At 36.2% G+C, this 17969-nt stretch overlaps 2 protein-coding genes across 3 annotated transcripts in view; both read left to right on the forward strand.

The window, feature by feature from the left end:
• The window catches only part of LOC111322233 (ribosome quality control complex subunit TCF25-like), a 65132-nt gene that overhangs the window by 13570 nt on the left and 33593 nt on the right, over positions 1 to 17969 (forward strand). The window lies entirely within an intron of this gene.
• On the forward strand, positions 833 to 17750 carry LOC148734408 (retinoblastoma-like protein 1). The gene is made up of 20 exons (XM_088751647.1): positions 833 to 2781; positions 2884 to 2970; positions 3464 to 3565; positions 3766 to 3847; positions 4374 to 4460; positions 4911 to 4970; positions 5091 to 5173; positions 6742 to 6862; positions 7463 to 7673; positions 8050 to 8229; positions 8602 to 8852; positions 9264 to 9337; positions 10248 to 10350; positions 10747 to 10818; positions 11338 to 11413; positions 11895 to 12076; positions 12327 to 12383; positions 12592 to 12709; positions 13692 to 13750; positions 14212 to 17750. Exons 3-20 carry the CDS (start codon positions 3552 to 3554, stop codon positions 14389 to 14391), a joined length of 2010 nt encoding a protein of 669 aa, XP_088607773.1. The 5' UTR covers positions 833 to 2781; positions 2884 to 2970; positions 3464 to 3551; the 3' UTR covers positions 14392 to 17750.

Below are 17969 nucleotides of genomic sequence, written 5' to 3' on the forward strand. Positions count from 1 at the left end.
AGATGAAGATCCCCTTGGTGTTCTCCTTATGATCGATTTCTACGCGTTACAGTCAGAGCAATTTAGCTTCCTTATACGATTATTCGAAGAATGGGAGGTAAAGCATGTACAGTGAATATCTTTAAGGGATGGTCATATTGTGTGATTATGTGGGTTGGAATAGTCAAAGAGCTTTTTGTAAAAGGAGTGTTTTAAGTCTGCGTTTACACATATAAGACTTATTACACTGACTAACTGCAATTCTTCACTCGACCAAAATCGGGAATGATGCACAAAAGCCTGCCAGGTTCATGTTCCATGCCAGTTGGCGCCAAATTTTACTCGCATCATGTAACATAATTTAACTCTATGTTAAATTCTTCTCGCAAAGACTTCATCATTTAAACTCTTACAGATAAGGGGGTGTTAAAATTACAATTTCACAGAAACATCCCAGGTCGAGAAATATCAGTCTTTTATGGATAAGTTAGCGGGTAGAAAAACCCGATACTCAGAAAGTTTTTAAAATGCCATACGTGTATCCTCGAAGACAAAAGATTTTGCTCTCTGTGATTTTGCTTGTGTGGGACTTTGGAATTAGCTTGCTTTTTGATATTTATTTTTCTCTAGGAGATTTTTGGGGGTGGTGTCTGCATCTTGTGAAATTTGAACTTACTGAGTAATCAATATTCTCCTTTACCGCAATCTTGTGGGGTATTTTCTTTTCTATTTTAATTACTCACGGGCTGACTACCGCACCACGGAAAGGAATGGAAAGGAAAGGAAAGGAAAGGAACGTGGCATGGCTCAAGACGGCTTGGGCATAGGAATGAAAAATTGCAGAATTTATTATGGGATTTTTTCTCTCCGTGGTTTTTTTCCATAACAAACACTATTTAGAGACAGTTTTTGTTGTATTTTGACTGTTGGCACTGACATCAGTATAATTATGTAGCATTAAAATGATGGGCAGATATCTAGAGCATGACAGCAGTGTGAAGTGTAGCCCTTTGTGTTTTGCTCCTTAAATTGTTTCGCTTCAGGCTTTTTAGAAGATTGCTATTAAGCACAAGAAATTTGCGCACCAAACATTTGTGCACAAAGGTCTAATTTGCACTAGAGTGCAGCGAAGAGTTAAAACGTTTGCCTTTTCATTAGTTGTCTTCTGGTTCACTGAACAAGATTATTTGATTGTAATGTGGGACCGGCATTGGGCTGTTTGGATCACCCCACCTGAATCTTGCTGAACCAGAGTGAAGTCTGAAGCAAAGTTATATGTCATTCTTTTGTTTGTATTTGTTCATGCTTCAGCAATAAACTAAGCCATATATTGATTGATGGATGGTTTCGAGACAGCCCAGCAGTACCAAACGTGTTCAGGCACGTTTCCCATGGGTCAAACATTACTGAGTAATTAACTTGAAGTGGTTAACCTGTTTCTAAGGAATGAGTCACAATTTTGAGATCAGTTTGTAAGAAGTTAAGATATGTTACTTTATTTTTAGGCATGTCTATAGTTGAATTTTGATACTTGTGCATTAAATCCTTAGCAATGAAATTGGCCTGTCAATTTGCAGGAGATATTTTGACAGCGTTGACAATTTTGAATTAATTTCTTTGTCATGAACTTGACCTTTCAGCAAGCAGAAATATTTTAACATTGCTTTTGCATATCATTAAAAATTTACTGTTAAGTGTTCTGTTTTCCCTTCATGTAACTTCAAAGATTTCAGTTAAGTTTCTTCTATTTTATAAAGGATTTTACTAAATTGTACTTTGCACTTCATCACCCTGCATGGGGTTAATTTGATTTAAGCAGATTTAAACTGCAAAATTTATTTGCAGTGATGTTATCCTTAAAGAATTTTTTGTCCAGTTTTAAAACTGAGTTAATATATTCAAGGCTGCCAGGATGTTTAAATCTTGTTCTTTGCTACTGCTTGTTAGTTCAATTCGTCTTTCTTTAAGACAAAAGCTCAGCTGGAAACTTCCTGTGTTTTCAACAATTAATTTGTTCTTTTTAGATTTTATTTTTCTGTGGTTAGTATTAATGGCAATGTTACAAATTTTGCATTACTCTGAACTATTTCCAAGTGGATAAAGTACTTTGACCACTTTGATAGACGGATTGAGAAATCCTGACTATATATGATTGTTAGATTAGGAGATTATTTTTGTGAAAATGTGACAAGCTTTCTCTATTGTTGTCATAGAGAAGCAGAGTTCTGATTCATATGACTACCTTTTATAACAGTTTTCCAAGGTTACATGCATCATTGTGTCAGTTTTTGGACTAGAGTAAAGAATAGTAACACGGGATGAAAACTGTCTCACTGCGCAAGAGAATTCTCTTAATCTCAAATTAAAACAATTTTCCGATTATTTGCTGTGATTTTGTAACAACACAACTCATTACAGTATCTCTACTAAATCAAAGGATAGGGTCAATAGAATGAAGGGAATGATCACCAACTAAAAAAGCTCTTGATTGTTTAACAAATTCTCCTCATCAGTAAATAGGAAAAAAGAAAGACAACAGCAAGGAGAATGTGCATACTGATGCAAGGGTGTAAAGGGCTTACTAAGAGGTGATTCTGAGTCACAAAAATAAGGTTAACATTGCTTTAGCAGGGCAAACGCAGAACTCGTAACATACCATATATTGATCAACAGGTAATTTTCCTGCCATAAGTGATGATCTGGTAAACTCTTACCATCTGCTTTTGTGTTGCTTGGATCTCCTTTACTCAAATGCACTGTATGCAAAGAATTGCCGGGAACTACTGAATCCAAAATTTGAAGGTACAACCTCTCAATTCATGTCTTATCAATTAATTCCAAAATTAATGATGGTGTGAAAACCAGGATTGAAATTATTTTATATTTTTGAAATCCATTCCATAGGCCTGCCTCAGGATTTTGGAAACAGAGACTTCAAGGTACCAACTGATGTGCCTTGTATTGTTGAACGATTGTGCAACAGACATCAAGGTACCATAACATTGTATTTTTTTTTCTTGTTTGACTGTGTTGTTTAATTTACTCCAGCTCAAGTATGGATTCTTCACTCTTCCTATTGTGAAATACACAACAGGCCAGTGGGAGTTATGTTGGATAAGAGATGATAAGTAGGATGGATTAAGGTCAATGTAATTAAGTTTCTAAAGAGTTTAAGTGCCCAGTATGGTGAACAGTACCCACCCATCCCTAGTGAACAGTACCCACCCATCCCTGGTGAACAGTACCCACCCATCCCTGGTGAACAGTACCCATCCCTGGTCCTTGCTGGAGTGAGAGGAATAATAATTTCCACTTGCTTCTTTTGCAGCCAGTTGGAATTGAGACTGTGTGATAGAATATACTTGTTGTCTATTGGAATGTGATCATCAGTGTTTGGTTGATGGAAATTTGTTTACTTGTGAAGATTAAGTGAATTTTGTTCTTTTTTGCAGTAGTTAACATGCTTTCTTCTTCTATTGTGTAGGATAACTCCTGTATCTACAGCAACACAATCAGTCAGTAGACTTCAAGCTCTTTTGTCAGGTTTGAAGGCAGGACCTAGTGATGGCCTTATGAAAATATTCTCGTAAGTTTGCAACATATTTGTTAATAAACAAAAGTTTTTCTTGCAAAAAATAACTACTTTCAGCCTAAACTGCATTTAACTCACACAAGCAAGATGACAGCCTAAAAAAAACTTGAACCAAAAAAATGGCTATCACATTGCAAAATAATTTAAACCCTTTTAAGTTTTAATCACAGTCTGTTGATTTGTTTTTGTCACAGGGAATGCAGCAGAAACCCTCAAGAAGCTATTGAAAGTTGTGTCAGCACACTTGGGGAGACTTTCTTGAGGGAATATGTACAGGTCAGGGCTCAAAATAAAAAAAATTCTTGATCTCAATTTGCGAGTAATTCCAGAAATTTAGTTGCAAGTTCAAAAATTTTAGTTGCAAAATTGACTAACCCAAGAAATTTCATGAGCATTGCACAATGTTGTATCTGAAAAAGTGCACCCATGATACATTTCTCAGCAAGAAATCAACGATAAAAGTCACACAACATTTCACTTGAATTTCGCAGGGTTTTTTGGACAAAACTACACTAACCAGTAATGAGTAAGACATAAGGCTGTTAAATGTAATTTATTTATAAGCTAGGCTGTAAAACGGTCGCAAAATCACTACCAATGGAGAAATTTTAGTCCCAAAAGCAAAATCTTTATTTGCAAATGCGTCCGCTACAGGTGCAATTTTGAGCCCTGCAGGTATAAATAACTTGGACTTAAAGTGAATTTTTGCCCAGTCCAGTAACTACAGCATGCTACAATGAATATCATCCCTTGAGTTCATTTTAGTTTGTTGTTAATGCTGCTTCTTTGCATCTTATTACAGCCATCTCCTGATAGACCCAAGTCTCCTTGCTCAACCAAAGAATTTGCAACAAAGAGATTAAAACTTGCAGAAATTTTGTACTACAAGGTGAGAAAAGACATTTTTTGTTTTACCGAAACTCTTTAAATGTGGTACTCTAAAACAAAACAAGAGCTATTCTATTATGTGGAAAGAAGATGATTGAAGGTGGAGAGGACAAACATGGTTTGCAAATTTTAAGTGTAAAGTTGGACAATTTTTCAATGTGCAGAAATAAGTAACAAGCTATCTTAGAGTATTGAATAGACCTCTTTAAACTTGGGTGATTGTTTCCCCAATGTAGGTCATGTGGTCATACTTTAGAGAACTGTTTCTTTTAGACATCATCCTTTTTGTGTGTGCATACACAGAAATAATATTCAAAAGGGGGAATTCCTTTTAGACCTCCATCGGCAGAATAAGGTACACAAGCTATTGGTATTAGAGGTCTCTTATGGAAAGTATAGATTAAGTTATGCATGCAAAGAACGATTTGAAATAAAATGAATATATTTGCAGGTTCTTGAAAGTATAACTCTTTTGGAACAGAAAAGGTTACAAGGACACCTTGATTTAACTGTGAGTAAACTTGTCTTTACATTTGTCATGCAAGAGTCAGTTGGAGCTGCAGCAGCTGTATTTTGTGATTGTGGAGAGCTTTAAATCTTACTGGAATACCGTTTTCTTTATTTTTCACAGGGTTTGCTGGAGCAGGATAACTTTCACTGTTCTTTGATGGCATGTTGTTTGGAAATCATTATCTTCTCTTACAACTCTCAAAGGTACTGTAGGTGTTTTGTTTATAGCCAAGGCTGACTGCCCACTTTTATTAAGAGCACACATCCTGATTGAGTATTGGAAAACCAAATATTAAGTGATCAAAGTGGTAATTGTGAAGAAGAGCTCCTCAAAAAACCTGTCGGCCGACTGTCGGCCGACTGTCGGCCGACAGTTGACCGACAGGCGGCCGACAGTCTACCGACAGGTTAAGAAAAAAGAAAAATTGTGTAAAAAACGAACAGTTAACGTGACATAACAATCCGTAATGGTGATGTATGACTCGACAGACTTCACCTACTTACCGATCAACGGCAAAGTTGGTAGTATGTAAAGAAACGTTTCTTCCAAAATGTTATCAGATGCGTATAGGATATATCACTTGCGTAATTTACAACACACCAGACAATCTAAGAATCGCATAGGAAGATAATTTAATCGAAAACTCGGCCAAAAACTCTGAAAACCATAAGCTACGTATCAATACAAACACTTTCGTTCCAATCGCCCAACAATGCAACGCGGCCTCTTATGGTATGTTAAGTATGTATGTATGTATTTGTTGCTAGCATCGTAATCTATCTTGCAGGTTTGGGATGAATTGCTATTTCCAATTTCAAGTTTAATAAATGATACAACTGTGAATCTTTTTACTCGTTATGTTAAGTAATAAAATACTATACGTAACAATTCGATAATTAGACTTGAATCCCTAACATTGTGTGATCGTTTCACGGACAAGCTACCGACAAGGTACCGACAGGTTACCGACACATTACCAACAGTCGGCCGACTGTCGGCCGACTGGCGGCCGACAGGTAGCCTATATTTCAGGCAAAACCTGTCGGCCGACAGACGACCAACTGTCGGCCGACTGTCGGCCGACTGTCGGCCGACAGACGACCAACTGTCGGCCGACAGTCGGCCGACAGTCGGCCGACTGTTGGTCGTCTGTCGGCCGACTGTCGGCCGACAGGTTTTTTGGGGAGCTCTTCTTCACAATTACCGATCAAAGTAGCCAGCCAATGAGAGGACTGGGAAATATCATCAGGTGCCTACATGTAAGTTGATTTGTTGACAAAGAGTGGGATGCTGCGGAAAATGGATGTGTATCCCTAATTCTGAGAGAGAATTTCCACTCTTGAAAAGTGTTTGAAGTGAGAACTAGTAGACAGGGAACAAGAAATAAATTATATTACTGGTAAGAGGGATAATTTATTTATAGGTAGTTGACTAAAGCAGCAGTTTGCTCTCTCAAAATCAACAGTTTTAAATCAGAAACCTTCAATACACAAGAAATAATGAGTTCAGCTTGAGAACATAAGATGGAATTTGTTTGCTTGAGTCTTAATATGCTCAGTGTACAAGAATTGACAGCTCTGCTTAAGTTCCCAAGTTACCCTTAGGTTTGGTTTTGAATCTTGTTGGTTGACAAGGACCAAACACAAACTGAATCAATGCAAAACTTGAAAGCAATTGCATATTTCTTTGACAATCAATTGAAAATTGCCCTTTCCTATCGGTATTATTTAACATAATTTAAGCCTACTTTGTTTCTTTATTTAACCGTTAGGACTTTCCCTTGGGTGATTGAAATCTTTGAAATCAGTCCTTTCTACTTCTACAAAATTATTGAAGTTTTCATCAAAGCTGAAGATGGGCTGTCAAGAGATGTTGTAAAGCATCTTAATCATGTAAGTTGTAATTAATCAGATTATTAGAGCTGATTCTTATCTTAGTGTTGTAGTAAAAAGAGGGCAGCTCCTTTTAATGGCTGGGATTATCTGGAGATTAACTGTTGTTTTATCATTAACTTGTTATATATAGCTAGGTGATCTCTTTTCTTTGTTTGTTTTGTGTTTTTTAGAAATGAGTGGGAATATTTTCTTATCAAATAATTAAATGTGATTGATGGAGCAGGATGAGAGATAATTATTACTTTAGTGATCTATTTTTTCAGTGTCCATTTTGGGTTATGGAAGTAACATGAAAATGGAAAACTTTAACTTATTACAAGATTAAATGTACCTGGCTGTTTATCAAAATATGAGGGCATTCTTGCATGTATATAGAATATACTATTTTGGGGGGTTATGGAAGTAACTTGACCATGGAAAACTTTAACTTATTACAAGATTAAATGTACCTGACTGTTTATTAAAATATGAGGGCATCTTTTTCTAATTTGTGTTTTGTGTCTTGCTTTTGTACCAGTGGAATGATATCAAGTAAAGTGTGTAACAAAACAACACTGTACCTATTTTTTTAATCAGTTCTTGTTTCTTTTCAACTAGATAGAGGAACAGATTCTTGAAAGCCTTGCATGGAGCCATGATTTGCCTCTTTGGTTTTCAATCCAACAAGCTGGCTCAGTTCCATCATGTGAAGATGTGTCACTGCCTTACCAAACAGAATCTGCACACACTACACAAAATTTACTGGCCTCCCCACTTGTCCACCCTCGTGTTCAAAGGATTTGTGGAGAAGAAGGAGCAGCAAGGAGAGGTGAGTGACAACACCTTTTCTTTATTTTCCATTTATTTCTATTCATCTCAAGAGACAAGGTCAGTTAGTTGAATGTCTAAATCCTTAGTTATTACCTTTCAATAGATTGTTATCTGTCACATGTCATCCTTCATGGTTGGTGTGTTTCATACTAGCTGTTTGTGACTCTGACAATTTTTCTCTGCATTAATTTTAAGTTTAACAACTTTTCTCCCACCTATGACTTTTTTGAAGTAACTTTTTTTTGTGTTGGGATATTATTCTTTAGTGATTTTTGAACCTCTTGTTAGAAATTAATTGTTGTTTCCCTAAGCTTAGATATCCACTGTGATCTGACTTACATTAATTACTCCTCTTTGCTGTATTGTTTTCTTAGTTTTGCCATCACCAAGCTCTCCTTCAGCCCATGATGTCTATAGTTCACCAGTAATCCCAAGCAGTGGTGCAAGACATAATCTCATGGTCAATTTTGGCAGTTCTGCTCCTGCACAGACTGGGCAGCCAGTGACACTGTCACCTACAACTCGCCAGACAACTGCAAGGAATGCACCAACTCGTAAGCTTAATATTCAGATTTCAAGGATCGGTGTTGAAGCAACCTGCACATCCCCAAAAGATAGAAATCATATGTACCATAATTGTATTAAAAATATATGGCAGTGATTGAGAGAAAAAAACAACAGCAAAAAAAAGCGATAAGAGAGACTTAAACTAGCTTTGTTACAGTGCTGCATGGTGTCCAATAGGTGCCCAAGATTAACAAATTCTTTGGCTAAATTTTGATGATCTGAACTATATATTATTCAGACAAGTGAACACTCTGCAGTCTTTTTGCACCATTCTTCTGCATTCACATTACTAATACAAACCCTGACACTGATTACCAAAAGAACAGTACTGTTTTAAACTCTTTTAATTCTTGTTTCAGTGATCATTACCCCGGCTCCTGGAAGCAGTGGGGGTTATATTGTTAATGGTGCAGTGGTGTTGCCAAACACTTCAACTACAGTACAAGTGACCTTTCCTCAGGCTGGTAGTGTATTAACAATCAGCAATGCCACTGCATCACCAGCATCTAGTCCTGTGAGACCATCGTCAACACCAACCACACCTAAGGCAAAGGTTACTACTCCAAGTAAACCTAAGAAGACTGGTTCCTTGGCATTGTTTTTCAGAAAGGTAAAGTAGAAATGTTGAAAAATGATGGCACTCTGTTTGTGGAGAAACAATGAAGCGATTGCCCTCTTAGAGAACTAATTTGACCCTGAACCCATGCTTACAAAACTTTACCATAAAAACTTAGAAAATGAAAAGTTTTTGAAAGCTGAAAATTAAACGGGTGTAACTACTTCTATTGTAAAGTGCTGTTGAGGTACTATTTGGGCTTAAAATTGCCTAGAATTACAGTGTTGGTGAGTATTTTGATTTGTAATTAGTGGTTTGCTGGATGTTTCTGGTTTGCTTCCCAAAAAAAAAAAACCAACAGAACTTAAGATTTTATTCATTCATAAAACTACCTATTGTCTCTTCAAGTTTGCCTGGGAAGGTCATCCAATCTTTTGTACTGAACTTTCACTTGTTTATTTACAGTTGTATCATCTGTCCAGTGTTAGACTGAGAGACTTGTGTACAAAACTTGATGTCCATGAGGAGCTCCGTCTAAAGTAGGCTTGCACTTATGTTCACTTGATTTTTGTTCCCTGGTTGCCTTAAACCTTCTGATAAGCCACTGTGTGGCTAATTTCTTTGCAAAGCTTACTAACAAGGGCCTATTGGAGAATAAGGTCTCATAAAATTGGTGCGGGGGAGGGGGGGGGGCTCTTCAAAATCTTATTGGTTAAAAATGTGTTATTTTTCCTTGGAATTGTTGCCCAGATTTATTGAATACCCCAAACTGTATGAGTGGAAGATGCAGTGGCCTATGGTTATTGCATTGGACTCCCGGGTCTAGACCTGGCTGCGTCATGGCGTATTGTTCTTGGGCAAAACGTGTAAATTTCACAATGATTTGATCTCTCTCTCCACCCAGGGGTACAAATGGATACTGCTATAATTTTTATCTTCAAGGAAATCTGATGAAATGGGGGGTGGGAGGGGGGGACCTTGTAAGGGACTGGCATCCTATCCAGGGAGGAGTTGTAATACTCTTGGTTACTTCGTGCTATGGAAATCAAGATAAACTTGAGCTGGATGCTCAAGTACATATAGACTTAGCCTACCCACATACCACATACCTAGCCACATACCACATACCTGGCTCAAGTACATATAGACTTAGCCTACCCACATACCACATACCTAGCCACATACCACATACCTGGCTCAAGTACATATAGACTTAGCCTACCTACATACCTACCCACAGTATGCAGTTCATTGGTTGAAAACTTACAGCAATAAAAATGGAAAGCGATCTGGGTACCAGTGACATAGATTGTACTAAAACATTACCTAGCCTAATTGAGTGGCAATAGATCAACTACTTTAGATCAACTTATGTGTCCTTTGTTCTTCTCACCTAGGAGGATTTGATTTTACTAATTCCACTTGTTACTCCATTGTTGTTTTTTACAGGATGTGGACATGCTTTGAACATACACTGATGAATGTGACAGAGCTGATGAAGGACAGACATATTGATCAGATATTGATGTGTTGTATTTATGTTATGGGCAAGGTAATTGATATTTTTTCTGGGGGTAGTTCAACCTTGCCTTGCATGTAGTTTCTTGTTTTAGGGGTAAGCTGTTGAAATGTGAAGGAACATCTGTGTGGAAACTTGTCAACACAGCTGTTCATGTCTTTTAATTAACTCCTAAACGTGCCTAACTTCTATTTTCTTACAATGACATCCATACATTATCTGGCAAGTACTGAAACTTATTTTGATCTAATAGTGCTAAATTCTTGTAACTAATTTACAAGGAAATGTGTAGCAGCTAGAGGGGACAATTAAAGGGTTTTAAAACTTGCTCGTTTCTTTCAGATAGAACATCTTTGCATCTCCAAGATGGAGTGTTAGTAACTGTGCATTCATGTGTCAGCTGACATGTTCATCTTGTTCATTTTTCAGGTCACAAATGCTGATTTATCATTCCAGAACATCATGAAATGTTACCGTACTCAGCCCCAGGCTGTCAGCCATGTAAGGGTCTTTAAACACGAAGGCACGCTATAAAAGGAGCCTTAGGTCCCACTGGACCATTAAATTTGTCAAGCAACCGTCATGTGATGTAGAACTCTTAGAGTCAAGTCAGCTTGAGCTACAGCTACTCCCAAGCAGTGAACAACGGGCGCATTCCTCAAAATTGTTTTATGTCTTCATCACAATGCAAGAATTTTTGAGATTTGTATTTTCTTTCTGCAATGGAAACTGTCTTTATTTGTGGCGGTAAATTTGAGATCGAAGTTGGTGGTTTGCACGTTACCTCGTGCCAGCTAGCATGCTGGTGGAAGTAAACAATAGATATCTCATTAGCCCCTTTTGTTCATCTACCAGGATTTAAATTTGACCCACACACGTCAACAGTGAGTGGCAAATGAGCCTAGGTCTTCCCAGGGAAGACTTCCTTATATAGTGGGCCTTCATGTTTAAGTGAAAATAATAACCCTCAATTTTTAAATCTCCCTTAAAATTGAGATTGAAACATTACATTTCTTAAAGGTTTACAGAAGTGTGCTTCTCAGAGGAAGAAGAAGAGCTCCCCTTGGCAGCAGTGGCAGCGATAGTGGAGCAAGAGGTAATTACGATTAATAATTTTTTTAGTATCAGTTTTCTTCTGTTAGTGTTAGGATTTGTGGAAGCCTATATATGGATAGTCCAGGTTTCAAAGCAAGGAGTGACTCAACAAATTTGATATTTAGCTGCACTGATGTCTTGTTGTCAACTCTTCCTTTTGGATACAAATACCATTTTAGCAATCTCTGTTTGAAGACTTGCTCCAGTTAAGGTTGTCATTAGAAGCCAGTGGGCAGTGGAAACCCACTAGCAGCCAGACTGTTTTGCGCCAGTTACTTTGTGAATTGCCATTCTGACATCAATGTCTGACTAAAAAAAAGTTGATATCTCTCAGAATGCTGAAAATCATGTCTTATTTTTTCAGGGGGGGGAGACATGGGAGAGGAAGTTGTAGGCAGGGGCTCACCTAAACATAAAGAAGTGCCAGATATGTTAATAGTCTCATAGCTCTTCAAACTTAGTTTTTGGCAATTTATCAACAGGTGTTCAAAACGAACCTGGTAGTAGTGGACCTGCCAGCCCCGTACAAGGTCCCAGTAGTGCAAGAGCAAGCCCAATACGGAGTCCCCCTCCAAACAGTGCATCAACCTCTGGATCAAGTAGTACTGAAAACAGTCCAAACATTGACGGTGAAACAGGAGATCTTATTGAGTTTTACAACAAGGTAAAGACTAGTAGATTTTTCTGAAATTATAGGAGCACTCAAATGTCAATTCAAAACTTAAGATTGAATTTTTTTTCTGAGAAGAAAATCTGCGACAAATTTAATCATTCCCCTTAAAATTCTACTGGGATCAAAGCAGTCAAAATGAAATTTGCACCCCTAGAGTCTTCACCTTCAAATACTACATCAAATATTTTAACAAAAATCTTACGGATAATCAATCATCTTTTTTATCGAATTTTTTCATCAGGTGTTTATAAAAAGAGTAAAGAATTTTGCCCTCAAGTTCTCTGCTGGAGACAGAGCAGTAAGTTATGTAATTTCTTTTGCATAAATGTTTTTGCTATAGAATAACAATTTTGACATTTTTAAAAGAAGGTAAGTGATCCTAGTAAGCAACTCGGGAAAATGATTTGAATAAAATTAAACTCATGTCTTTTCTTGCAAGGAAGTGATTCAAAACAATGATTGTTCATTCCAAGATTTTGTTTATGATTACTTTGTCTTTCCTTTAGACGGATTCCCCTCCCTTGTCCCCTCTACCAGTCATGAAAAACCAAGCGCACTCACCACGACGCAAAGTTTCAACCCAATATCCTGTGTACATCTCACCTCACAAGAATCACAAGAATGGTAAGTTGTTTTTTGTATATACACTGCACTAATGAAGAGCACTGCCTTTTTAGCTAGCTGTGATGATAAAATGGTTTTCAGTGGTTGATTCCTTTTTATGACTCTTTTGTTACTTAAGTTACGTGCACGAATGACCAACAAATGTCCGCTACCAAAGCATATATGAAAATAGACTCCCGAGTACGATATATGGCACGCAACAAAAATGTAACAACAAGCAGTTACCCATTTTAACTATTATTTAATTAGTGTTACATTGTCTAATTTACATAGGTTAAAGATTAAGTTAAGCAGTTCATAAAGCAGGCTTACAATCCTTCATGCCGTGTAAGTGTTCGTCGTCTTGATCAACTTCCAATTCCAACATCTGCCGACTGAAGACCATATAGCACTTGGCTTTCTTGATTCATAGCTTACTTTCCGTGTACACAAATTTTTCCGGAGGACTCCATAGTAAACTCTGTATTCTCTATCTTCTTCCTCTCTCGACTATCGTCTTTTTCATCTCTTTCTTCTCTCCGGATGTCGCAAGGTCAAAAGGTCATAGCCTTGTCACATCATAGCTTCCACAAGTTCAGTCAGCAAGCCACGAGGGTAAGCCCTCGGGCAAATCTCTTTTGTACTTCTCACAAGCCAGCTTTTATACATTTACTTTAGTTATCTAGAATGTTCTATTACTATTTATAGCGTATTACAAGTTGTACTATTTTTGGAAGCTGCTGAGTCACATGAAAGAAGTTTCTGGAATATTACAGATTATAGATAATTCTAGAAAGGTCTGGGACTGCGTGACAGATTCAGTAAAAATAATTCGATCCTCGTAACACTTGGGAAAGAACAAAAATACAAAATCCCTCTTAAGAAATTCTGTTTAAATACTGTGGATATGAAATTAATTTTTGATAAAATGCAAAAAGTATAATAAATGGTGAATATTTAGTCTATAGACATGGAGTAAATATTTGTTTCTTTTATTCCCCAGGAGTTTCAATGACACCAACAACACGGATGTTATACTGTTTTAAAGAAAGTCCTGCAGAGGTAAATTATGTTTTGTTTTGTAATTATTTTGATAGTAGTCGCTATAAGTGTTAATTATCTTCCTTCCTATTATGATAATGTTTTTAATCTGCATCTTTCAAAGCTGATACATTGGACACAGGTGAAACAGAAAGAAACATTCTGAGCACTCAAGAAGTGTTGTGTGTACACCTGCGAATCAAATGGAATTGCTGTAAATGCTTCTCAAAGTTTACCAAATACAAAGTTTAAATGATTCTAATATTAGTCTCCCTCTTTCATTTTGCAAACCTTGTTTGTCCCATTCCCTTAGAAAATCCCAGCATCAAAGTTAGGTTAAAATTTAATATCATTTTGGTCACGGTGTGGGGTAGGCCACATATCTTCGATTAGGAAGTACCACTAAATTATGCAGAGCTAATACTTTCACCAGTGATTTTTAAGTATCATGCAATTATTCTCATTGTGTTTTTTACTTGCAGAAACTACGAGATATCAATCACATGCTGAAGCAAGGTACAGGAGAGACAAGTCGCAAGAGAGCTCTTTTACAAGATGATCAGGGCAGTCATCCACCAGCTAAACGAACAACTTCAGAGGAGGTGTTACAGCGAAAACTAACCAGTATGCTTGAGGAACGGCAAGCATCAGCCTCCAGATAATCATTAAATAATTATAATGGTGGATTGTTTTATTTTGGTTGTCTTTTTACTAAGTAATACAGAATCACTGCAGCAGTTTACTGTCCTTACTGTCCATTGGACACAAGTACAAGTTTACCATTTAATTATGATATTTTAACTTACTCTTAATTTTTTAGGTTCTGTCTTTAATGTTGTGGCCATTCAGGTCTGCAACAATTCAGGAAAGGTCACTCTCTGAGTAATTATCACTTTTAAATTATTTGTCATTAAATCAGTCAATGCTTTCTTCTTAAAATAATATCTGAACATATGATGTGATCAAATTTGTGTTAAGTTAAACAATTTATAGGAAAAATTATTTACCGTGTCTGCTCATCTAAACTATTATTAAAAGTTATTGGTTATTATTTTACCTCAGATAATAAATAAATGCTTAATAATCTCTTACGACGCAAGTTTCATTAAGAGTGTTGTTGTAAGAACCTTTGATCGATCCTTTGTTGGAAATCTCAATTATGATTTTTATATTAACCACCAAAAATTTATAGTTTTATTGTATTATTAGATTTAATTACTGTCCTTTCAATGTAACTTTGTCCGTAATAATTCATCAGAATTATAAGCTCAACTTCTGGATTTAGCCTAAACAGATGGTTTTGATATAATAATTCACTTGACTCCTGACTCTAATTGTGAATAATTTTACTCATAAACTCATTTGTAGTCGACAAATTTAGTACTATGAGTTTAATGCCTTACAAATTATGTTTATGGAATAATTTTCTGTTTTTAGTTACTGACAAGAAAAGTAATTGCTGATAAAATAGGTCAACCAGAGAATTCCATTGTCCTCTGCAACAAGATTGATACATTTTTCTTACTTGAAGATAAAATCCGTAATCATACATACTACAATAAAATCACACTAAGTTAGACAATGATAAGATTTGTATAATTTTTGTTTAAAAATGTTTCAAAATGCCTTCTGTTTCAACCTTTTTAACTTCAATGAAGTTTTATCATATTAAAAGACAGAATTTGAATAGCATCTGAAAAATTTCACAAAATAGTTGCAATTATTCCTATATCAAACTGTTCTTCAGGATTTGGAGCCTAAGCAAATAAATTTGTACCAGCAAAGTAATGTGCATATTGAGGAGGAACAACTGTTAGGCACCCCTCACATGTCACACCCTGGACCCTTAAAACTTTCAGAAGTGATGATTTGCAACTTCTCAAACTTTTTTACACATTATTCAGCAAACAGCCAATGTGGATAGATGAACTTATTAGCTGTAGGGTGTTACATTCGCATAAAAGCAATTGTATGCATGGTCACCTAGCTTTCAAATTTGGAAAAACATTGACTCCCTTCAAAAGAAAAAAAATAGCGCATGTAAATCAAGTGGCTTACTTCATGTTTGAAGGGGGGGGAAATTTGAAGATATTTAGTTTCTTTCCTTGACAATGATCTGGTACCTAAACATTTTCTAGCAAAATAATTAAAAGTACAAAAACATGAAAAATTGCCAATTAGAGAAATCACATGTTGATGAATTTGCAAAGAAACACAAAGCAGCTAGAAAGGTGAACTACCAATCAGATCTTCAGAGGTAAACAGTTAGCGTATCAGTTTCTGTTCTTTGTCACTTGGGCCAGGGAATGTAAAACAGATGGATGTGATTTGTGGAGAAATTTTATCCCTTCACTTTCTTGTCCATTTTTTTTTTTAGCCAAAAAGTAGATTTAGGATTAATTTAACATGACTGTTAGAAACGGAAGTATTTAAATTTTTTAGCAGACTTCAGCTGCAAAACTTGTTTCCGTTTTAGGGAACTTTCACAGTTTAGTGGCAGAACCTTAAGTTCTAGCTCTTCCATGTTTTAGGATGCTTGGATTGATTTAGAAGGGGGATTGATTAATTATGAATATACATGTTACAGAAGAGGCTAGGAAAGCAAAAGGAAGTGGAAAATTAATTGTGTTTACCTCTTTGGAGAAAAGAAGTTTCACATGCATTTAAAGGAAAACTGTTGTCATTACCAGATTAGACTATTTTTTTCTGTTCAAGACTGAAGAATTGCAGGTGAATTTACAACAAGAGACTGATTTGATTTGCTCTGACTTGTGGTTCAATATATACACTTGTTAAGTTTCATTATCCTCTGTTTTTGGTTTGGGAAATCTTTGTGGATGCATTTCAAGAAAAGGAAATTGAAAGTCTGACCAAAATAAAATTGAACTTCAAAATAATTTTTTTCCAACTTAAATGAATTTTAATTTAATCTTACGATTGTAGTAGCTTTTTGAGAATTAAGTGGACACGTTCATGATACTCGTGGCCATGCATAGTTGTTTCAGAAAAGTGCTTTGAACTCTGGAATACCTTAAAACTTTTTTAGCAGCATGGCTCAGTTGCAGGAAGAACAACTAAAATTAATCTGGTGTAAATTGTCATGGCAAAAATTTGGTTTTGTTACGAGGATTATTGATAAGTAGGGTTTTAAAAAACCAGCCCTATATCAGTGACTTGTACGATAACTTGATGCAAAGTAAGTTCTTGATGACAGTTTTCCTTTGGCATGTGAATTTTTTTTTTTTTTCATTTTTATGTTGTAGTAGGTATAAAAGCTTTTGCTTTTGAGAGTTAGTCGTGTAACCCTTTAACTTCCAAGAGAGATCAAGATAATATCTCCTCACTGTATTAACATAACATATAGCCAAACAAGTAATGAGAATAAAGAAAAATATCAATAAGGGATATTAAGTTGATCCAATGCTACATTCTCCATAGTAATATTGTAGGGATTGTTTGGCAGATAGTAAGGAGAATTGCAAATGAGATCTTAGGAATGAAAGGGCTGAGATCTGTATTGTTTTGTTGCCCCAGCCTCAACGAACATGCAAATTAGAAATTAAATTACACTAACAAAGAGCTTGTGCTGTAAGTTTATGACAGGAGAACATCAGCTCATGTTCTCATGGTTTGAAATCTTATTTTCTTAAAATGTTGGATGTTACCTCATGGTTTTTTCTTCAGTGAAGTGACTCGTGTGGCTTTCCAACAAAGTTACTGGTTCCAAACATTTGTGCTCTGGCTTGAAATAATTATGTTCAGGTAAAATAGTGTTTTGCAGTAAATTTACATAATTTCACTAAAAACTTGTTCTCATCTGATAGAAAGTTTATTGATTGATTCTTTGCACTTGCTGCTTTGATGAAATACTTTGGTATTCTAATTGAATTTTCACGTGTATGTTAGTCAGCAGTTCAGCATATCTCTCAGTTTATCTTATCAGAGCAAAGCTCAGTTCAGGTGTTTAAAAGCTACTAATATGTACTTCCATTGGTTGTATCGATTAAAAATATTTATCTGATGAAGTGAAACTATCTTCTTGGATAAAATGGGTCAATGTTGCTAAATCTCCCATATTATCCGTTCACAAGTGTCCTGTTGGGTTATCAACCAGAAGCGAATTCATTCTTAATCATTATGCTCAAGTCCAAGCATCTTCATATGAATGTCTAGAGCACGCTCATATTCTCCATGGCCTGTCGCCGGTCACCTAATGTAATGTTTCTTCATCTAAATGTCT

This window comes from Stylophora pistillata, chromosome 3 (assembly GCF_964205215.1).
Source record: "Stylophora pistillata chromosome 3, jaStyPist1.2, whole genome shotgun sequence".
Classification (NCBI taxonomy): domain Eukaryota; kingdom Metazoa; phylum Cnidaria; class Anthozoa; order Scleractinia; family Pocilloporidae; genus Stylophora; species Stylophora pistillata.

What these genes read in the sequence shown, in the direction of transcription:
- LOC148734408 (XM_088751647.1), top strand. An exon ending in AGAAGGAGCAGCAAGGAGAG is followed by an intron (nt 7,674 to 8,049) that starts GTGAGTGACAAC and finishes TTGTTTTCTTAG; the next exon opens with TTTTGCCATCACCAAGCTCT. An exon ending in CATGAGGAGCTCCGTCTAAA is followed by an intron (nt 9,338 to 10,247) that starts GTAGGCTTGCAC and finishes TGTTTTTTACAG; the next exon opens with GATGTGGACATGCTTTGAAC.